This window comes from Oncorhynchus gorbuscha, linkage group LG26 (assembly GCF_021184085.1).
Source record: "Oncorhynchus gorbuscha isolate QuinsamMale2020 ecotype Even-year linkage group LG26, OgorEven_v1.0, whole genome shotgun sequence".
Taxonomy (NCBI): Eukaryota; Metazoa; Chordata; class Actinopteri; order Salmoniformes; family Salmonidae; genus Oncorhynchus; species Oncorhynchus gorbuscha.
In genome coordinates, this window is record NC_060198.1 from 26,758,362 (window position 1) to 26,782,089 (window position 23,728).

The 23,728-nt window shown below is 55.0% G+C and overlaps 1 protein-coding gene across 1 annotated transcript in view; it reads left to right on the forward strand.

The window, feature by feature from the left end:
* LOC124016474 (rho-related GTP-binding protein RhoN-like) overlaps nucleotides 1-23,728 on the forward strand; it is a 56,658-nt gene that overhangs the window by 29,611 nt on the left and 3,319 nt on the right. The window contains exons 3-4 of the mRNA XM_046332048.1: nucleotides 12,862-12,971; nucleotides 19,038-19,172. Of these exons, the coding sequence (XP_046188004.1) occupies nucleotides 12,862-12,971; nucleotides 19,038-19,172 (245 nt within the window). The remainder of the gene's footprint in view (nucleotides 1-12,861; nucleotides 12,972-19,037; nucleotides 19,173-23,728) is intronic.

The following is a 23,728-nucleotide window of genomic DNA, read 5'->3' on the forward strand; positions in this document are numbered from 1 at the left end:
TCTCTCCTCTCCCCTCACACACTCCCTCCCTCTCTCCTTTCCCCTGACACACTCCTTCCCTCTCTCCTCTCCTCTTCTCTCCCCTCACACACTCCCTCCCTCTCTCTTCTCCCCTCACACACTCCCTCCGTCTCTCCTCCCCTCACACACTCCTTCCCTCTCTCCTCTCCCCTCACACACTCCCTCCCTCTCTCTTCTCCCCTCACACACTCCCTCCCTCTCTCTCCCCTCACCTCCCTCCCTCTCTCCTCCCCCCTCACCTCCCCTCCTCCCTCTCCTCTCCCCCCTCACACACTCCCTCCCTCTCTCCTCTCCCCTCACACACTCCCTCCCTCTCTCATCTCCCCTCACACACTCCCTCCCTCTCTCCTCTCCCCTCACACACTCCCTCCCTCTCTCCTCTCCCCTCACACACTCCTCTCCCCTCTCTCTCTCTCCCTCTCCCCTCACACCTCCCTCCCCTCTCTCTCTCCCCTCACACACTCCTCCCTCCCTCTCTCCTCTCCCCTCACTCCCTCTCTCATTTCCCCTCCCTCCCCTCTCTCCTCTCCCCTCACACACTCCCTCCCCTCTCTCTCCCCTCACTCCCCTCCACTCCCTCCCTCTCTCCTCTCCCCTCACACACTCCCTCCCTCTCTCATCTTCCCTCTCACACTCCTCCTCTCCCTCTCTCCTCTCCCCTCACACACTCCCTCCCTCTCTCTCTCCCCTCACACACTCCTTCCCTCTCTCCTCTCCCCTCTCCACACTCCCTCTCCCTCTCCTCCCTCTCTCCTCTCCCCTCACACACTCCCTCCCTCTCTCCTCCCTCCCCTCACACACTCCTTCCCTCTCTCCTCTCCCCTCACACACTCCCTCTCTCTCCCCTCACACACTCCCTCCTCTCCCCTCCCCTCACACTCCCTCCCTCTCTCCTCTCCCCTCACTCCCTCCCCTCTCTCCTCTCCCCTCACACACTCCCTCCCTCTCTCCCCCTCTCCCCTCACACACTCCCTCCCCTCTCTCCCCTCTCTCCCTCCCCCTCTCTCCCCTCCCTCCCTCTCTCTCTCCCTCACACACTCCTTCTCTCTCTCTCTCTCCCCTCACACACTCCCTCCCCCTCTCTCATCCTCCCCTCACACACTCCTCCCTCTCCTCTCCCCTCACACACTCACTCCCTCCCTCTCCTCTCCTCCTCTCCCTCACCTCCTTCCTCTCTCCTCTCCCCTCACACTCCCTCCCTCTCTCCTCTCCCCTCACACACTCCCTCCCTCTCCTCTCTCCCCTCACACACTCCCTCCCTCTCTCCTCTCCCCTCACACACTCCCTCCCTCTCTCCTCTCCCCTCACACACTCCCTCCCTCTCTCTCTCTCACACCTCCTCCCTCCTCCTCTCCCTCTCTCTCCCCTCTCCCCTCACACACTCCTTCCCTCTCCCCCCACACTCCCTCTCTCCCTCTCCCCTCACACTCCCTCCCTCTCTCCTCTCCCTCACACACTCCCTCTCTCTCCTCTCCCCTCACACACTCCTCTCCCCTCCTCCCTCCCTCCTCTCTCCCCTCACACACTCCCTCCCTCTCTCTCTCTCCCCTCACACACTCCCTTCCTCTCTCCTCTCCCCTCACACACTCCCTCCCTCTCTCCTCTCCCCTCACCCCTCCACTCCCTCTCCCTCTCCCTCACACTCCCCTCTCTCCTCTCCCCATACACACACTCCCTCCCTCTCTCCTCTCCCCTCACACACTCCCTCCCTCTCTCCTCTCCCCTCACACACTCCCCCCCTCTCTCCTCTCCCCTCACACACTCCCTCCCTCTCTCCTCTCCCCTCACACACTCCCTCCCTCTCTCTCCTCTCCCCTCACACACTCCCTCCCTCTCTCCTCTCCCCTCACACTCCCTCCCTCTCTCTCCCCTCCCCTCCTCCCTCTCTCCTCTCCACACTCCTTCTCCTCCCTCCTCTCCCCTCACACTCCTTCCCTCCCCCTCACCTCCTCTCACACTCCCCCTCCCCCTCTCCCCTCACACACTCCCTTCCCTCTCTCCTCTCCCCTCACACACTCCCTTCCCTCTCTCCTCCCTCTCCCCTCACACCCACTCCCTCTCCTCTCCCCTCACACACTCCTCCCTCTCTCCTCTCCCCTCACACACTCCCCCTCCTCTCCCTCTCTCCCCTCACACACTCCCTCTCTCTCTCCTCTCCCCTCACACACTCCCTCCCTCTCTCCTCACACACTCCTTCTCTCCCCTCCCCTCACACTCCCTCCTCTCTCCTCTCCCCTCACACACTCCTCCCTCCCTCTCCCTCCCTCTCCCCTCTCTCTCCTCACACACTCCCTCCCTCTCTCCTCTCCCTCTCACACTCCCTCCCTCTCTCCCCTCCCCTCACTCCCCTCACACACTCTCCTCTCCCCCTCACACACTCCCTCCCTCTCTCCTCTCCCCTCACACACTCCCTCCCTCTCTCCTCTCCCCTCACACACTCCCTCCCTCTCTCCTCTCCCCTCACACACTCCCTCTCTCCTCTCCCCTCACACACTCCCTCCCTCTCTCCTCTCCCCTCACACACTCCCTCCCTCTCTCCTCTCCCCTCACACACTCCCTCTCTCTCTCCCCTCTCCCTCCCTCTCTCCTCTCCCCTCACACACTCCTCTCCCTCTCTCCTCTCCCTCACACACTCCCTCCCTCTCTCCTCTCCTCACTCCCTCCCCTCTCTCCTCTCCCCTCACACTCCTTCCCTCTCTCCTCTCCCCTCACACCTCCCTCCCTCTCTCCTCTCCCCTCACACACTCCTTCCCTCTCTCCTCTCCCCCTCACACTCCCTCCTCTCCTCTCTCTCCCTCACACACTCCTTCCCTCTCTCCTCTCCCCTCACACACTCCCTCCCTCTCCTCTCCCTCACACACTCCTTCCCTCTCTCTCTCCCTCCCCACACACTCCCTCCCTCTCTCCTCTCCCCTCACACACTCCCCTTCCCTCTCTCCTCTCCCTCACACACTCCTCCCTCTCTCCCTCACCTCTCTCTCCTCTCCCCTCACACACTCCCTCCTCCTCTCCTCTCCCCTCACACCTCCCTCCCTCTCTCCTCTCCTCCCCTCACACACTCCTTCCCTCTCTCCTCTCCCCTCACACACTCCCTCCCTCTCTCCTCTCCCCTCACTCCACTCCCTCTCCTCTCCCCTCACACACTCCCTCTGTCTCTCCTCTCCCCTCACACACCTCTCCTCTCCTCTCCCCTCACACACCCTCCCTCTCTCCTCTCCCCTCCCTCCCTCTCTCCTCTCCCCTCACACACTCCTTCCCTCTCTCCTCTCCCCTCACACACTCCCTCTGTCTCTCCTCTCCCCTCACACACTCCTCCCTCTCTCCTCTCCCCCTCACACTCCTTCCCTCTCCTCTCCCTCCTCTCCTCTCCCCTCACTCTCCTCCCTCTCCCCTCCACACTCACACTCCCTCCCTCTCTCCTCTCCCCTCACACACTCCCTCCCTCTCTCCTCTCCCCTCACACACTCCTCCCTCTCCCTCCCTCACACACTCCCTCCCTCTCTCCTCTCCCCTCACACACTCCTCCCTCCCTCTCTCCTCTCTCCTCTCACACACTCCCTTCCCTCTCTCCTCTCCCCTCCCACTCTCCCTCCCTCTCCTCTCTCCTCCCTCTCCTCACCCCTCCCTCTCTCTCTCTCCCCTCACACACTCCTTCCCTCTCTCCTCTCCCCTCACACACTCCCTCCCTCTCTCCTCTCCCCTCACACACTCCCTCCCTCTCTCTCTCCTCTCACACTCCCTCCCTCTCTCCTCTCCCTCACACACTCCCTCCCTCTCTCCTCTCCCCTCACACACTCCATCCCCTCCCTCTCCCTCCTCTCCTCTCCCCTCACACACTCCCTCCCTCTCTCCTCTCCCTCACACACTCCTTCTCCTCTCCCTCTCTCCCTCCCCTCACACACTCCTCCCTCTCTCCTCTCCCTCCCCACACACTCCCTCCCTCTCTCTCCCCTCACACACTCCCTCCCTCTCTCCTCCCCTCACACACTCCCTCCCTCTCTCCTCTCCCCCTCACACACTCCCTCCCTCTCTCCTCTCCCCTCACACACTCCCTCCCTCTCCTCTCCCCTCACACACTCCCTCTCTCCTTCCCCTCTCTCCCCTCTCCCTCACACACTCCCTCCCTCTCCTCCCCTCACACACTCCCTCCCTCTCTCCCTCTCCCTCACACACTCCCTCCCTCTCTCCTCTCCCCTCACACACTCCCTCCCTCTCTCCTCTCCCCTCACACACTCCCTCCCTCTCTCCTCTCCCCTCACACACTCCCTCCCTCTCCTCCCTCTCCTCTCTCTCCTCTCCCCTCACACACTCCTCCCTCTCCTCTCTCCCTCTCTCCTCATCACACACTCACTCCCTCCTCTCTCTCCTCTCCCCTCCCACACACTCCCTCCCTCTCTCCTCTCCCCTCCTGACACACTCCCTCCCTCTCTCCTCTCCCCCTCTCCTCTCCCCTCCCCACACACTCCCTCCCTCTCTCCTCTCCCCTCACACACTCCCTCCCTCTCTCCTCTCCCCTCACCCCTCCCTCTCCTCTCTCCTCTCCCTCCCTCTCTCACACACTCCCTCCCTCTCTCCTCTCCCCTCACACACTCCCTCCCTCTCCTCTCCCCCTCCTCCCCTCTCTCCTCTCCCCTCACACACTCCCTCCCTCTCTCCTCTCCCCTCACACACTCCCTCCCTCTCTCCTCTCCCCTCACACACTCCCTCCCTCTCCTCCTCCCCTCACACACTCCCTCCCTCTCTCCCTCTCCCTCACACACTCCCTCCCTCTCTCCTCTCCCCTCACACACTCCCTCCCCTCTCCTCTCCCCTCTCCCACTCCCTCCCTCTCTCCTCTCCCTCCCCTCACACTCACACTCCCTCCCTCACTCCTCCCTCTCTCCTCCCCTCACACACTCCCTCCCTCTCTCTCTCTCCCCCCTCCTTCCACTCTCCTCTCCCTCTCTCCTCCCTCCCTCCTCCCTCCCTCTCTCCCTCCCCCACACTCCCTCCCTCTCCTCCTCCTCTCTCCTCTCCCCTCACACACTCCCTCCCTCTCTCCTCTCCCCTCACACACTCCTCCCTCTCTCCTCTCCCCTCACACCTCCCCTCTCTCTCTCCTCTCCCCTCACACACTCCCTCCCTCTCCTCTCCCCTCTCTCCCTCCACACTCCACTCCTCTCTCTCTCCTCTCCCTCACACACTCCCTCCCTCTCTCCTCTCCCCCTCACACTCCTCCTCCCTCTCTCCTCTCCCCTCACACACTCCCTCCCTCTCTCTCTCTCCCCTCACACACCCCTCTCTCCTCCCTCACCCTCCCCTCTCTCCTCTCCCCTCACACACTCTCCCCTCCTCTCCCCTCTCCTCTCCCTCCCTCCCACACTCCCTCCCTCCCTCTCTCCTCTCCCCTCACACACTCCCTCCCTCTCTCCCCTCTCCCTCTCTCCTCTCCCCTCACACACTCCTTCCCTCTCTCCTCTCCCCTCACACACTCCCTCCCTCTCTCTCCTCTCCCTCACACACTCCCTCCCTCTCTCCTCTCCCTCACACACTCCCTCCCCTCTCTCCTCTCCCCTCACACACTCCTTCCCTCTCTCCTCTCCCCTCACACTCCTTCCCTCTCTCCTCTCCCCTCACACACTCCCTCCCTCTCCTCTCTCCCCTCCCTCCCCCTCTCTCCTCTCCCCTCACACACTCCCTCCCTCTCTCCTCTCCCCTCCTCCCTCCCTCTCTCCTCTCCCCTCACACACTCCCCTCACACTCCCTCTCTCCTCTCCCCTCACACACTCCCTCCCTCTCTCCTCTCCCCTCACACACTCCTTCCCTCTCTCCTCTCCTCTCCCCTCACACACTCCTCCCTCTCTCCTCTCCCCTCACACACTCCCTCCCTCTCTCACACACTCTCCCTCTCTCCTCTCCCCTCACACTCCCTCCCTCTCTCCTCTCCCCTCACACACTCCTTCCCTCTCTCCTCTCCCCTCACCACTCCTCCCTCTCTCCTCTCCCCTCACACACTCCCTCCTCTCTCCTCTCCCCTCACACACTCCCTCCCTCTCTCCTCTCCCTCACACACACACTCCCTCCCTCTCTCCCTCCCCTCACACACTCCCCTCCCTCTCTCCTCTCCCCTCACACACTCCCTCTCCTCTCCTCCCCTCCCTCACACACTCCTCCCTCTCCCTCTCCCTCACACACTCCCTCCCTCCCTCTCTCCTCTCCCCTCACACACTCCTCCCTCTCTCCTCTCCCCTCACACACTCCTTCCCTCCTCCTCTCTCCTCTCCCCTCACACTCCCTCCCCTCTCCTCCCCTCTCCCTCTCTCCCCTCCCCTCACTCCCCCTCTCTCCTCCTCCCTCACACACTCCCTCCCTCCCTCCACACTCCCTCCCCCTCTCCCCTCCCTCCCTCCCTCTCCTCTCCACTCCTCCCTCTCTCTCCTCTCCCCTCACACACTCCCTCCCTCTCTCCTCTCCCCTCACACACTCCCTCCCTCTCTCCTCTCCCCTCACACACTCCTCTCCCCTCTCCCCTCACACACTCCCTCCCCCCTCCTCTCCCCTCACACACTCCCTCCCTCACACACTCCCTCCCTCCTCTCCCCTCACACACTCCCTCTCCCTCCCCTCCCTCTCTCTCCTCTCCCCCTCACACACTCCCTCCCTCTCTCCTCTCCCCTCACACACTCCCTCCCCTCCTCCCTCCCTCTCCCCTCACACACTCCCTCCTCTCTCTCTCCCCTTCTCTCTCTCCCTCACACACTCCCTCCCTCTCTCTCTCCCTCACACCCCTCCCTCTCTCCTCTCCCCTCCCTCCCTCTCCTCTCCCCTCACACACTCCTTCCCTCTCTCCCTCCCCTCCTCACTCCTCCCTCTCTCCTCTCCCTCACACACTCCCTCCCTCTCTCCTCACACACTCCCTCCCTCTCTCTCTCCTCTCCCCTCACACACTCCCTCCCTCTCTCCCTCCTCTCCCTCCCCTCACACTCCTCCCTCTCCTCTCCCCTGACACACTCCTTCCCTCTCTCTCTCCCCCTCACACACTCCCCTCCCTCTCTCCTCTCCCCTCACCCACTCCCCCACCTCCTTTCTCCTCTCCCCCTCACACTCCCTCCCTCTCTCCTCTCCCCTCACACACTCCCTCCCTCTCTCCTCTCCCCTCACACACTCCCTCCCTCTCTCCTCTCCCCTCACACACTCCTCCCTCCCTCTCCTCCTCTCCTCTCCTCTCACACTCCCTCCCTCTCTCTCTCCCCTCACACACTCCCTCCCTCTCTCCTCTCCCCTCACACACTCCCTCCTCTCTCCTCTCCCCTCACACACTCCCTCCCTCTCTCCTCTCCCCTCACACACTCCCTCCCTCTCTCCTCTCCCCTCACACACTCCCTCCCTCTCTCCTCTCTCCTCTCCCCTGACACACTCCCTCCCTCTCTCCTCTCCCCTCACACACTCCCTCCCTCTCTCCTCTCCCCTCACACACTCCCTCCCCTCTCCTCTCCCCTCACACACTCCCTCCCTCTCTCCTCTCCCCTCACACACTCCCTCCCTCTCTCTCTCCCCTCACACACTCCCTCTCTCTCCTCTCCCCTCACACACTCCCTCCCTCTCTCCTCTCCCCTCACCTCTCCCTCTCTCCTCCCCTCACACACTCCCTCCCTCCCTCCCTCCTCTCCTCTCCCCTCACACACTCCTTCCCTCTCTCCTCTCCCCTCACACACTCCCTCCCTCTCTCACTCCCTCCCTCTCTTTCCCCTCACACACTCCCTCCCTCTCTCCTCTCTCCTCACACACTCCCTCTCTCCTCTCCCCTCACACACTCCCTCCCTCTCTCCTCTCCCCTCACACACTCCTTCCCTCTCTCCTCACACACTCCTTCCTTCTCTCCTCTCCCCTCACACACTCCTTCCCTCTCTCCTCTCCCATCACACACTCCCTCCCTTTCTCCTCTCCCATCACACACTCCTTCCCTCTCTCCTCTCCCATCACACACTCCTTCCCTCTCTCCTCTCCCATCACACACTCCCTCCCTCTCTCCTCTCCCCTCACACACTCCTTCCCTCTCTCCTCTCCCTTGACACAATCCTTCCCTCTCTCCTCTCCCCTGACACACTCCTTCCCTCTCTCCTCTCCCCTGACACACTCCCTCCCTCTCTCCTCTCCCCTCACTCCTCCCTCTCTCCTCTCCCCTCACCCACTCCCTCCCTCTCTCCTCTCCCCTCCCTCCCTCTCTCCTCTCCCCTCACACACTCCCTCCTCTCTCTCCCTCCCTCTCCCTCTCTCTCTCCCCTCACACACTCCTTCCTCTCTCCTCTCCCCTCACACACTCCCTCCCTCTCTCCTCTCCCCTCACACACTCCCTCCCTCTCTCCTCTCCCCTCACACACACTCCCTCTCCTCTCCCCCTCACACACTCCCTCCCTCCTCTCTCCTCTCCTCACACACTCCCCCATCCCCTCACACTCCCTCCCTCTCTCCTCTCCCCTCACACACTCCCTCTCTCTCTCCTCTCTCCCCTCTCACACTCCTTCTCTCTCTCCTCTCCCCTCACACACTCCCTCCTCCTCCTCCCCCTCACACTCTCCCCTTCCCTCTCTCCTCTCCCCTCACACACTCCTCTCCCTCTCCCTCACACACTCCTCTCTCTCCTCTCCCCTCACACACTCCCTCCCTCTCTCCTCTCCCCTCACACACTCCTTCTCTCTCTCCTCTCCCCTCACACACTCCCTCCCTCTCTCCTCTCCCCTCACACACTCCCTCCCTCCCCTCTCCCTCACCCACTCCCTCCCTTCTCTCCTCTCCCCTCATTCCCTCTCTCTCTCTCTCCCCTCACCCACTCCCTCCCTCTCTCCTCCTCTCCCTCACACTCCCTTTCTCCCTCTGTCTCTCCTCTCCCCTCACACACTCCTTCCCTCTCTCCTCTCCCCTCACACACTCCCTCCCTCTCTCCTCTCCCCTCACACACTCCTTCCCTCTCTCCTCTCCCCTGACACACTCCTTCCCTCTCTCCTCTCCTCTCCCCTCACCCACTCCCTCCCTCTCTCCTCACACACTCCTTCTCTCTCTCCTCTCCCCTCACACTCCCTCTCCCTCCCTCTCCCTCACACCTCCATCCCTCTCTCCTCTCCCCTCACACACTCCTTCCCTCTCTCCTCTCCCCTCACCCACTCCCTCCCTCTCTCCTCTCCCCTCACTCCCTCCCTCTCTCCTCTCCCCTCACCCACTCCCTCCCTCCTCTCTCCTCCTCTCCCCTCACACACTCCCTCCCTCTCTCATTTCCCCTCACACACTCCTTCCCTCTCTCCTCTCCCCTCACACACTCCCTCCCTCTCCCCTCACACACTCCTTCCCTCTCTCCTCTCCCCTCACACACTCCCTCCCTCTCTCCTCTCCCCTCACACACTCCATCCCTCTCTCCTCTCCCCTCACACACTCCCTCCCTCTCTCCTCTCCCCTCACCCACTCCCTCCCTTTCTCCTCTCCCCTCATTCCCTCCCTCTCTCCTCTCCCCTCACCCACTCCCTCCCTCTCTCCTCTCCCCTCACACACTCCCTCCCTCTCTCATTTCCCCTCACACACTCCTTCTCTCTCTCCTCTCCCCTCACACACTCCCTCCCTCTCTCCTCTCCCCTCACACACCTCCTTCCCTCTCCCCTCACACACTCCTCCCCTCTCACTCTCCCCTCCCTCTCTCCTCTCTCCTCTCCCCTCACACACTCCCTCTCTCCTCTCCCCTCACACACTCCCTCCCTCTCTCATTTCCCCTCACACACTCCCTCCCTCTCTCCTCTCCCCTCACACACTCCCTCTGTCTCTCCTCTCCCCTCACACACTCCTTCCCTCTCTCCTCTCCCCTCACACACTCCCTCCCTCTCTCCTCTCTCCTCACACACTCCCTCCTCTCTCTCCTCTCCCCTCACACACTCCCTCCCTCTCTCCTCTCCCCTCACACACTCCTTCCCTCTCTCCTCACACACTCCTTCCTTCTCTCCTCTCCCCTCACACACTCCTTCCCTCTCTCCTCTCCCCTCACCCACTCCTTCCCTCTCTCCTCTCCTCTCCCCTCACCCACTCCTTCCCTCTCTCCTCTCCCCTCACCCACTCCCTCCCTCTCTCCTCTCCCAACTGCAGGTCTGTTGTAGTGTGATATATACTAAAAATCACCTTTGGCATCACAGCACCTGGTGACCAATCAGGGCCCTGCATTTTTTGATACACTGCTGAGTGGTGGACCTGCTGTCCGTGTGATAGGGATGGTGGGGAGTAAGTTTGTGTGTGTGCGCACGTGTGTGTGTGTGTGTGCGCGTGCGTGTACGCGTGTGCAAGTGTGTGTGCGTGTGTGTCTGAGCACAGCTCTCTCAGCAGTAAACAGCAGTAGTCTTGTTTCCTAATGACTGACTTCCTGCTGCTGGGAGGACTGCTTCTTCTCTGAGATACGCTCCCTGGCTCTGTCTGGGAGCCCACTGTTTTGTATATGAGATGTCACTCTGCTCTGTGTTACTCTGTTGGTCTGTTGAACAGCGGCGAGGGAGAAACAGGAAGAGTGAGCTCTGGCTGCAGCAGCTAAACGAATGAACGTCGAACAAACTGTTCAATGGTTGTGTGAAAAAGAAGACACTTGTAAAGCTTCCTTCCAGGGCACTCGTCATCTCAAGCACACAAAGGCCATCCCTCGCACATGCCCATTCTCTCTCACTGAAATGTAACAGCCTTTGACCTTTTAGGACAGGAGGGCCTGTTGCATTGTCCTGTGAGGGGATGGCTCCTGTCAGGGCAGGGCGGCTAGCTGAATGGGCAGGGCGGCGAGCTGAATGGGTAGGGCTATGGACCGTGTGCAGCCATTGTGCAGGCCTCATTCCACCACAAACAAAGAGAACATAGCACTGCTAAAAACAGGCGCTACTGTCGTTGTGCCCAATTCACTGGCACAGAAAGCCTGTGCTGCTTCAACAGCCTGCCATGGCGTTATGTTGAGGTCATGTACAGTAACAATGTCAACATCACTCGACTCTACATGCCAGACATCAGGTACAGGCTGTTGGTATAGGATTCCACTGCCCTGACTTGGTTGGGTTTTAGCTGACAGTTCAGTTTAGAATCAAGGCTACATCTTTATCCTCTGTTTTATACTCTGTCCATCTCCATCACTCTCCTCTGTAATGTTTATCATCTCTCTCTCTCTCTCTCTCTCTCTCTCTCTCTCTCTCTCTCTCTCTCTCTCTCTCTCTCTCTCTCTCTCTCTCTCTCTCTCTCAAGTTCTACTCAGCATTGCTTAGACTCCCAGTTCTTTATAATCCCCCTTTTTCTCTCTAGATTCTGCCTCTGAGCCCCCCTCATCTCTCCTATGTTCACTCTCTCTACATGGACACCTGACTCTGTCTGCTAAAGCCAAAGAGCCTCTGCTCCCTGTATCCCCAGGCTCTGTCCTCTCTCTCTCTCTCATTTCTCTCTTCCTCTCTCTCTCTCTCTCTCTCTCTCTTCTCTCTCTCTCTCTCTCTCTCTCTCTCTCTCTCTCTCTCTCTCTCATTCATTCTCTCTCATTCATTGCTTAGACTCTCATTCTCTCTCTCTCTCTCTCTCATTCGCTGGCTCTGCCTCTATCTCTCTCTCTCTCTCTCTCTCTCTCTCTGCTCTCTCTCTCACCAGTCTGTCTCCTAACAAAAGCAATAGCAGAGTCAGATTCCTTGTGACCATTCCAACAGATTCTGTTCCCATGCTCTAGAGGCATGTAGGCTTGCCTATATTTCAGGGGAGGCAGGAAGGTACCCACAGTCACATCCCCAGCCAGGATCCCTCGGAGCCCAGGGAGTTTTACGAGCCTCCTAATGAGAGCAGTAGGGGAATGGAGAGTGGAGAGAGGGGGAATGGAGTGTGGAGAGAGGGAATGGTGAGAGGGGAATGGAGAGTGGAGAGAGGGAATGGAGAGAGGAGAAAGGGAATGGAGAGAGAGAGAGAATGGAGAAGGAGAGAGGAATGGGAGAGGGGGAATGGAGAGAGGAGAGAGGGGGAATGGAGAGAGGAGAGAGGGGGAATGGAGAGTGGGAGAGGGGGAATGGAGAGTGGAGAAAGGGAATGGAGAGAGGAGAGGGGAATGGAGAGAGGGGGAATGGAGAGTGGAGAGAGGAGAGGGGGAATGGAGAGAGGAGAGAGGGGACATGGAGAGAGTTAATGGGAGAGAGGAGAGAGGGGGAATGGAGAGAGGGAATGGGCCACTCTGCCTCCAAAATGGTATAAGGTACAGAAAAGAAAGAGAGAGTAAATAGTGAGATGTGTGTGTGTGTGTGTGTGTGTGTGTGTGTGTGTGTGTGTGTGTGTGTGTGTGTGTGTGTGTGTGTGTGTGTGTGTGTGTGTGTGTGTGTGTGTGTGTGTGTGTGTGTGTGTGTGTGTGTGTGTGTGTGTGAGAGCGAAATCTCAAGAGCAGAGAAAGCGCTTTCCCCTTTGTACCGGCGTCCATTGTGACTTGGGATGGGGATGTAGCATGAGCAAAGGGACCTAGCTCCTCCGACAACTACAGTTCATGCGCGTGTGTGTGTGTGCTTATCACAATGCCCCTCCCTACCCCCTACCGCCTCTTAAACTGGGGGAGGGGTCACAGATTAAGAACACTCTCCCATTTGCACACAGCTGTTTATATCCACAGGTGTGTTCGTCGGCAGAAAGTGTGTGTGTTGTGTTACTCCCCACTGGACTGGTTAAGTGTACAGTATGTTAATGCCCATTTGTTAAACAGCTTCGTCCTCCAGGTTGCACAGGGGCTGCCAAGCGTTCCCATTCTATTAGAATCATGTGGGTTGAGTGAGGTAAAGGGCCCTACAGAAAGTGTCTAGTGTACTGCCTGGGACTAACTGTGTGTCCGTGTGTCCGCAGGTTCCTCGTATTATGACAACGTGCGGCCGTTGGCCTATCCTGACTCAGACGCCGTGCTCGTCTGCTTTGACATCAGTCGCCCAGAGACCCTGGACAGTGTCCTGAAGAAGGTCGGTGTCTTCCTCTTCCTCACCTTCCAACTGCCCCTCTTCCTCCTCCCCGGTCGGTCAGGACCAGGGTATATAACCAACATGCCCAGCCTTCAGAGAACATGGTTTATTACTGTTGTTTTGCGATTGCGTTCACACTTGTTGCGGAATTTGCCTCACTGCGTCAAAGCGCCACACACAAGCCAAATGAGACACAGCCCTTGGAGATAAACATCTCGCTTCTAACGTCAAAATGAAACTCTGCCATCAAAATCCAACAATCCTTTTTCAAAACCATTTGAATGACTCTTTCAAAGCAGCAACACCCTGACGTACCTTTATACAAAACCCTGCTGTCTTTAGTACTTTGCGTACCTTTTTAATGTGTCTCATACAGGCTTCTGTGAAGGATTGTTCCAGTACAGTACATCTACTCACATTTCAATCAACACAAACATAGAAAGACATCAGAAAGAAATATATATATACAGCTGATTCTTTTGCCTTCGCAGGTTTTTACAACAACAACAAAAAAACACTAAGAAAAGTAGAATTACAGTACAGTAATCAATACAAGATGTTACTGTAAACTCACAGAAACAAAAATAATTACAGTAAAATTACAGTGCAAATGGAAAACTAAAAGTATTGTAAGGGATGGGGTGGATGGTTTATGGATCCCGCCTTCTGTTAGGGACTGACCCCACCTCAATGTCTCCGCATGCCTCTTCCATTGCTTGCAGAAGAGGCAGGCGGTCATGTGGTTGGCGGTCCTACACTTTCCAACGCCAAGCCGAAAGTAATTCCTCAATCGGATTGAGAAATGGGGAGTAACGGGGGCAAGTATACAACTGTGAAGTTATTGTGGTTGGTGAGCCAGTCCCTGACCAGAGCAGCCCGGTGTAAACTAACATTATCCCAGATGACAACAATCCCAGGCTGCTCGGGTCTGTCCTGTACAACTGTGAAGTTATTGTGCTTGGTGAGCCAGTCCCTGACCAGAGCAGCCCGGTGTAAACTAACATTATCCCAGATGACAACAATCCCAGGCTGCTCGGGTCAGCCCTGTACAACTGTGAAGTTATTGTGCTTGGTGAGCCAGTCCCTGACCAGAGCTGCCCTGTGTAAACTAACATTATCCCAGATGACAACAATCCCAGGCTGCTCGGGTCTGTCCTGTACAACTGTGAAGTTATTGTGGTTGGTGAGCCAGTCCCTGACCAGAGCTGCCCGGTGTAAACTAACATTATCCCAGATGACAACAAACCTGGGCTAACCAGGTCCGTCCTGTACAACTCCATTATGTAGTGCATCCAGAAATATGATTATGTGTTGCAGTATTGTAGAGACCGAGGTTGGCATGGTGATGCATCCAGAAATATGATTATGTGTTGCAGTATTGTAGAGACCGAGGGTGGCATGGTGATGCATCCAGAAATATGATTATGTGTTGCAGTATTGTAGAGACCGAGGTTGGCATGGTGATGCATCCAGAAATATGATTATGTGTTGCAGTATTGTAGAGACTGAAGGTGGCATGGTGATGCATTCAGAAATATGATTATGTGTTGCAGTATTGTAGAGACTGAAGGTGGCATGGTGATGCATTCAGAAATATGATTATGTGTTGCAGTATTGTAGAGACTGAAGGTGGCATGGTGATGCATCCAGAAATATGATTATGTGTTGCAGTATTGTAGAGACTGAAGGTGGCATGGTGATGCATTCAGAAATATGATTGTGTTGCAGTATTGTAGAGACTGAAGGTGGCATGGTGATGCATCCAGAAATATGATTGTGTTGCAGTATTGTAGAGACTGAAGGTGGCATGGTGATGCATTCAGAAATATGATTATGTGTTGCAGTATTGTAGAGACTGAAGGTGGCATGGTGATGCATCCAGAAATATGATTGTGTTGCAGTATTGTAGAGACTGAAGGTGGCATGGTGATGCATCCAGAAATATGATTATGTGTTGCAGTATTGTAGAGACTGAAGGTGGCATGGTGATGCATTCAGAAATATGATTATGTGTTGCAGTATTGTAGAGACTGAAGGTGGCATGGTGATGCATTCAGAAATATGATTATGTGTTGCAGTATTGTAGAGACTGAAGGTGGCATGGTGATGCATCCAGAAATATGATTGTGTTGCAGTATTGTAGAGACTGAAGGTGGCATGGTGATGCATCCAGAAATATGATTATGTGTTGCAGTATTGTAGAGACTGAAGGTGGCATGGTGATGCATCCAGAAATATGATTATGTGTTGCAGTATTGTAGAGACTGAAGGTGGCATGGTGATGCATCCAGAAATATGATTATGTGTTGCAGTATTGTAGAGACTGAAGGTGGCATGGTGATGCATTCAGAAATATGATTATGTGTTGCAGTATTGTAGAGACTGAAGGTGGCATGGTGATGCATTCAGAAATATGATTATGTGTTGCAGTATTGTAGAGACCGAGGGTGGCATGGCGATGCATCCAGAAATATGATTATGTGTTGCAGTATTGTAGAGACCGAGGGTGGCATGGTGATGGAGAACTCCTTGCAGACTCATGGCGGTGATATTTCCCCCCGCGCTGCCCAGGGACATTCACAAAGGCTCTTTGTCCTGTAACATTTCATTACCGTGAATATGGTGTAACTCAAAACACAGAACAACATTGTCTATGGGGGTGGGGGGTGGGTTGGGTCAGACACATTCAGTCAAAACCCACAAGCTACAGGCAAGGCAGGTACCCCCTATTCTTTAGTTCACTGAGGAGCGTAGACCTAATGTTGTAGAAATGGGGAGTGCATTGTATTGTACTGTGATGATGTGCAACAATTACATGGGTACAGTCTCGTGTAGAACGTTGAAGACATACCTGTTCTCCAGTCTAAATGTCTGTATTATGGATGCTACCGTGTAGCGACTCAGGTTGGGCTGGACTCTCTGCCTCCCTCATCTGTCAGGACATGACTTATGACACGGGTCCACCAAAGTAGCCCTTAATGTCGTCGGGCAAATGTCTCTGTCTATTGCCTGGTCCCCTTCTTTGTTCTTGTCCTCGTCCTCCTCCCACTCCTCTCTCTCTTCCTCTTCCTCTCGCTGCCTCCATGTTTGCAAAGTTCTCACCAAAGAGGTGATCTTACCTGAGGTCTGTTTGTAGTGCTGAGGCTCAGACTAATTGGTGTTCAATTACTGTAGAAGTGTGTGTGTGTGTGTGTGTGTGTGTGTGTGTGTGTGTGTGTGTGTGTGTGTGTGTGTGTGTGTGTGTGTGTGTGTGTGTGTGTGTGTGTGTGTGTGTGTGTGTGTGTGTGTGTGTGTGTGTGTGTGTGTGTGTGTGTGTGTGTGTGTGTGTGTGTGTGTGTGTGTGTTGCCAATTTCAGGTATGTTTTTGCATTTTGAATAAAAGAGTGCTTTCCCGATGAACGCAAGAGATTTCATTCTTGAACGAAGTGTCTAGTGTATGAAACCGTGTGTAGTGTTTTGCAAGTGTGTTGCAGAATTGCAAACAAAAAGTGCAAAGGAGAAAATGTGTTTGTACTTTTGGTGCCGTTGCTTAAAGGCACGGTTACGACAGTTATGGTTTTGATGCTTTTGTCAAAGCATTCACTGTCAGTGTGTAAGCAATAGGCAGAAAGTGTCACATTCTCATCCAAAGTGTTCTGACTTCACTTCTCATATAGAGTTCCCATGCTATCTATAGCCAGCACATCATCAACAATAGACGAGTGTGGGGGGGTTAAGACCCACCCCCCTTTATTGGCATGAAACAAGCAGGGCTACTTGACCCCTGACCCCTATAGGAATGGGAGGTCAGACTGGAGAATGAGTGGAGGCCTTGGAGCCCGGCTGGGGTGGAATTTGGAGTGGAGGTCCAGCAATGGCAGATTAGCTATGCAACAACCAATCAAAGAACAGCTGTTTAAGGAGACAGAGTATTTATGTGACTCTGGGCATTTATGGGACTTTCAATACTCGATGAGAAGCCAGGACAGATGCTGGTAGTTAACGTTTTTATGGTGGCTTTTGGGTGTGATATTTTGATACTGGACTTGGGAAGGGAACCAGCCAGAGTGTGGTAAGCTGGTGACGTGGTCATGGGAATGTTTTACAGCTATTCTCATGAGAGAGTTTGTGTGTGTCGGTAAATTTGTTATTTGACTGTTTTATATATGTGTGTGTGTGTGTGTGTGTGTGTGTGTGTGTGTGTGTGTGTGTGTGTGTGTGTGTGTGTGTGTGTGTGTGTGTGTGTGTGTGTGTGTGTGTGTGTGTGTGTGTGTGTGTGTGTGTGTGTGTGTGTGTGTGTGTGTGTGTGTGTGTGTGTGTGTCATGTAAACCAGTCTCGCTGGCCCTCTGCGGTCTCACAGTAATTCCTCCATCTTGAGGCCATGTGTGGCGCGTCTCTTTTGAAGGTCTCCTCCTGTGAGCTCAGGACCTTGTAAAAGACATTCCCACGGCGGCTCTGTTGACGTGTTTAGTGGTCTGAGGGGAGCTGGTAAAACACGCCCCACCCACAGGCTCTGTAGAGCTAACCCACACGACACCTTGGTTCTACCCACCCGTCTCAGTCTCAGGGCTCAGTGCCCCCGTCTGTCGACTTAGCTTTTGGTTTTCCCATGAATCCCCTGCTAGGGGGTTTGCCATGACCCCCTGACCCCTAGCTGCCTCCCCCCGGTAATTTTAAAAACCTGCGGCGAATGGAAACCTGTTGCCCAATCACCGTTCCAAATTAGACTCTTGACCTCTGTGACCTTGCCTGTCACCAATGGCATCAGATGACAGGAGCGGGAGGGGATTGAGAATGGGGGTGCAAAGTTATCGGATGGTATAGATGAGATGGGGGTGGCGCATGGGGGGAAGGGGGGCAAAGGTTGTTTAACTCTTGACTGATGGCTGCACACCCCTGCATTCTGCATGTGGCACCTGGATGAATTCAGACATGCTGAATGTTTTGGGGGGTGTTATTTGGTATTTGTGAGGCAGGAGGGAGGCAGATTTATTTATTTTTCCCAGCTGAAGTCTGAACGATGACATTTCATCTCACAGGGTGTTGTTTCAACTGGACTGCACAGGGTTTTCTGTTCTGTACTCAAGCCAGAGAGTGGAAAGAAATGAAATGAATCTCATACCGTTGCATTATATCACACAGAAATCTCTCTCCTCCATTTCTAGTGGATTAGGAAGTCTTATCCAAACCACTCAATTGCCAAAGTGAATTTAGAGCACCGATTTAATGGGGAGCTCATTGAAACAGTTTCCCAATTATTGTGAAATGATAGATATCTCTGAGGTCTAATCATAGATCTGTGTATTCATCTAACTGCGTGAAGCTTTATTGGGAGACTCACACAAATACACAGGGAACAGAACAGAAGTCTCACAGGGAGACGGAAGCAAAGTCATTCATTTAGACTAATGAGAGAACGTAATGTCTATTACAGAGAGATTTAGGTGAGGCAAAGAAATGGTTCAGGGGCCAGGGTCAACCCTCCTCCACTGTGAGCTAAGTGGCCAGGGTAGAGTCCTGGGGGGTCGCAGGTCAGGGTAGTTTGTGTCAGAGAATGTCAAGGTCCTCTGTGTTGAGTGATTCCACTGTTTTCATAGCAATGTCCTGCTGGCGAGGTGACCTGACTGATGAGCGCTGCTGGCTATTTACTGATGTGTCTGTCTGTCTGTCCGTCCGTCCGTCCGTCCGTCCGTCCGTCCGTCCGTCCGTCCGTCCCAGATCTGGATCAAATAATGACCGCGGCCCAATTGAGGTGTGCTTGAGTTGGTTTGGGAATTTGCACTTTTGGAACTATTCCATTGGTTCCATAATCGCAACGGGGAAAAACAAAATCACCCAGAGCTCAAGTAGTTGACACGTACAGTATTTCTACTAGGTTTGAACTGTCCGTCTACCCCTCTCTTTCTGTTTCTTCGTTAACCTCTGCCCGTCTGCCTGCCTGTATGTCTGCCTGTCTGTATGTCTGCCTGCCTGTATGTCTGCCTGTCTGTATGTCTGCCTGTCTGTATGTCTGCCTGCCTGTATGTCTGCCTGTCTCTTTATGCGTTCCTTGTTAACATGCTCCTGCCTGTGTGTCCATCCCACAGTGGCAGGGGGAGACCCAGGAGTTCTGTCCCAATGCCAAGGTGGTTCTGGTGGGTTGTAAGCTGGACATGAGGACCGACGTGGGCACCCTGAGAGAGCTGTCCAAGCAACGCCTCATCCCCATCACACACGAACAGGTGAGCAGAGGAAGAGCAGTGGGCGAAGGATGGAGGGTTGGAAGAAATGAAAGAGGGAGAGAAAAACCATAGCAGGAAGGAGACGGGTCTTTAAAAAAAAAGAGAAAGAGGAAACCAATCGAGTTATAATGAGACACGCACGGGAGAAGAGAGAGACAGAGGTGGCCCATTGTCAAACGAGCTTTTAACCCTTAACCCAGTGTTGATGTAGCCACCCACAGTTGCTCTATCAACACGCACACATATATTATGTACATATTAACCCAATACATAGAAACACACTGAAGCAGACATTTTGCAGAGGTTGGCGTTCCGACTCTAATGGGCTGACAGCGATGTGGAGGTTGGCTATTGTAAAGGGGGTTTAGGGGGTGGCAGGGTGGGGGGTGGGTATGTATAGGATTTATGTCTCAGGAGTCGAGACACATTTTACCCTGAGATTAAATATTCATGCAGATTTAGGGATTTTGAACAGACTTTGATAAAACAAGGCCTTTTATAGCACGCTACCACATCCTCTTAGCCAGGGGCATGGTAATGATGGAGGGAACGCTACCACATCCTCTTAGCCAGGGGCATGGTAATGATGGAGGGAACGCTACCACATCCTCTTAGCCAGGGGCATGGTAATGATGGAGGGAACACTACCACATCCTCTTAGCCAGGGGCATGGTAATGATGGAGGGAACACTACCACATCCTCTTAGCCAGGGGCATGGTAATGATGGAGGGAACACTACCACATCCTCTTAGCCAGGGGCATGGTAATGATGGAGGGAACGCTACCACATCCTCTTAGCCAGGGGCATGGTAATGATGGAGGGAACACTACCACATCCTCTTAGCCAGGGGCATGGTAATGATGGAGGGAACGCTACCACATCCTCTTAGCCAGGGGCATGGTAATGATGGAGGGAACGCTACCACATCCTCTTAGCCAGGGGCATGGTAATGATGGAGGGAACGCTACCACATCCTCTTAGCCAGGGGCATGGTAATGATGGAGGGAACGCTACCACATCCTCTTAGCCAGGGGCATGGTAATGATGGAGGGAACGCTACCACATCCTCTTAGCCAGGGGCATGGTAATGATGGAGGGAACGCTACCACATCCTCTTAGCCAGGGGCATGGTAATGATGGAGGAACGGAAGCCAGGGGCATGGTAATGATGGAGGGAACGCTACCACATCCTCTTAGCCAGGGGCATGGTAATGATGGAGGGAACGCTACCACATCCTCTTAGCCAGGGGCATGGTAATGATGGAGGGAACGCTACCACATCCTCTTAGCCAGGGGCATGGTAATGATGGAGGGAACGCTACCACATCCTCTTAGCCAGGGGCATGGTAATGATGGAGGAACGCTACCACATCCTCTTAGCCAGGGGCATGGTAATGATGGAGGGAACGCTACCACATCCTCTTAGCCAGGGGCATGGTAATGATGGATGCTACCACATCCTCTTAGCCAGGGGCATGGTAATGATGGAGGAACGCTACCACATCCTCTTAGCCAGGGGCATGGTAATGATGGAGGGAACGCTACCACATCCTCTTAGCCAGGGGCATGGTAATGATGGAGGGAACGCTACCACATCCTCTTAGCCAGGGGCATGGTAATGATGGAGGGAACACTACCACATCCTCTTAGCCAGGGGCATGGTAATGATGGAGGGAACGCTACCACATCCTCTTAGCCAGGGGCATGGTAATGATGGAGGGAACGCTACCACATCCTCTTAGCCAGGGGCATGGTAATGATGGAGGAACGCTACCACATCCTCTTAGCCAGGGGCATGGTAATGATGGAGGAACGCTACCACATCCTCTTAGCCAGGGGCATGGTAATGATGGAGGAACGCTACCACATCCTCTTAGCCAGGGGCATGGTAATGATGGAGGAACGCTACCACATCCTCTTAGCCAGGGGCATGGTAATGATGGAGGGAACGCTACCACATCCTCTTAGCCAGGGGCATGGTAATGATGGAGGGAACGCTACCACATCAGGGGCATCTGATGGAGCCAGGGGCATGGTAATGATGGAGGGAACGCTACCACATCCTCTTAGCCAGGGGCATGGTAATGATGGAGGGAACGCTACCACATCCTCTTAGCCAGGGGCATGGTAATGATGGAGGGAACGCTACCACATCCTCTTAGCCAGGGGCATGGTAATGATGGAGGGAACGCTACCACATCCTCTTAGCCAGGGGCATGGTAATGATGGAGGAACGCTACCACATCCTCTTAGCCAGGGGCATGGTAATGATGGAGGGAACGCTACCACATCCTCTTAGCCAGGGGCATGGTAATGATGGAGGGAACGCTACCACATCCTCTTAGCCAGGGGCATGGTAATGATGGAGGGAACGCTACCACATCCTCTTAGCCAGGGGCATGGTAATGATGGAGGGAACGCTACCACATCCTCTTAGCCAGGGGCATGGTAATGATGGAGGAACGCTACCACATCCTCTTAGCCAGGGGCATGGTAATGATGGAGGGAACGCTACCACATCCTCTTAGCCAGGGGCATGGTAATGATGGAGGAACGCTGCCACAACCTCTTAGCCAGGGGCTGCCACAACCTCTTAGCCAGGGGCATGGTAATGATGGAGGGAACGCTACCACATCCTCTTAGCCAGGGGCATGGTAATGATGGAGGGAACGCTGCCACAACCTCTTAGCCAGGGGCATGGTAATGATGGAGGGAACGCTACCACATCCTCTTAGCCAGGGGCATGGTAATGATGGAGGGAACGCTGCCACAACCTCTTAGCCAGGGGCATGGTAATGATGGAGGGAACGCTACCACATCCTCTTAGCCAGGGGCATGGTAATGATGGAGGTAACGCTACCACATCCTCTTAGCCAGGGGCATGGTAATGATGGAGGGAATGCTACCACAACCTCTTAGCCAGGGGCATGGTAATGATGGAGGGAACGCTACCACATCCTCTTAGCCAGGGGCATGGTAATGATGGAGGGAACGCTACCACATCCTCTTAGCCAGGGGCATGGTAATGATGGAGGGAACGCTACCACAACCTCTTAGCCAGGGGCATGGTAATGATGAAGGGAACGCTACCACATCCTCTTAGCCAGGGGCATGGTAATGATGGAGGGAACGCTACCACAGCCTCTTAGCCAGGGGCATGGTAATGATGGAGGGAACGCTACCACAACCTCTTAGCCAGGGGCATGGTAATGATGGAGGGAACGCTACCACATCCTCTTAGCCAGGGGCATGGTAATGATGGAGGTAACGCTACCACATCCTCTTAGCCAGGGGCATGGTAATGATGGAGGGAACGCTACCACAACCTCTTAGCCAGGGGCATGGTAATGATGGAGGGAACACTACCACATCCTCTTAGCCAGGGGCATGGTAATGATGGAGGGAACGAGGGGGGGGGGTGTGATAAACAGGTCAGTAAATCTTTGAAATAATCCGCTTTTTGCATGTTTTGATGCTCCCCCATGTCTGACATACCCCACCCCCCCCCCCCCCACCCCCCATACACACACAAAAGCTCAGGGAACCGAGGCCCCTTTCCACTGTGAGCTGGCTGTGGGCCAGCTGTGTGCTGGCCACTGGGGAAAAACCAGATAGAATCCCCCAAGCAACGGGGAAAAAACAACGTGTGTAAATAAAATGGACAAACAAAAGATAGAATGGGAGACCAATAAGCTCGTGGGCAATGTTTCAGAGGCTCATGTTCGGGCTGTTGTGTTTTTGTTCTACGTCATGCTCTATTTCTGTCTGAGGGAGCTACTGTACTGTACTGTTCTGACCTGTCTGTAATTGAAAGGGAATCTGTGTCACATACAGTACAAGCGCCAGGCAGGCTCCCAACAGCCAACTTTTGCTGATCTAATCCAATATCCCCCAGCTTGTTATCCTGTTGTTGATCTCTAATTGAATTCCGGTAGCAGAGTTGAGGAGTCACAGGCGAGGTGACCACAGGGTGAACCCTACACATTACACACTCATCTGGCCACGGTCTGATAAAGCTTTGCTGCTTGTCAGGCCCATCTCTCCCTCTTCTGTCGTTTCTCTCAACCTTCCTCACCCCCTCTCTCTCTCGCTCTCTCTCTCTCTCTCCCTTCCTTAATCTCTCTCCCTCCCTTAATCTCTCTTGCCAATCGCTCAGTCTCCCTCCCTCTCAATCTCTCTCTTTCTCTCTCCCTTCCTTAATCTCCCTCCCTCAATCTCTCTCTTTCCTACCTTGCTACCTCCCTCCCTCCCACCCTTCCTTAATCTTCCGCCCTCACAATCTCTTTCTCTCTCTCTCTCTCTCTCTCTCTCTCTCTCTCTCTCTCTCTCTCTCTCTCTCTCTCTCTCTCTCTCTCTCTCTCTCTCTCTCTCTCTCTCGCTCTCTCTCTCTCTTTCTTTCTCTCTCTCCTCCCTCCCTCCCTCTCTAAATCGGCGTTGCCACCTAATAGAGACGTTTCCTGTGACTGTGTAAGGAAGGAGGCTTGATAAGATCACACCAGGCCTGTGGTTCTGAAATTTCCTCTATTTACCAAATCATGGGAGCAAACCACACAC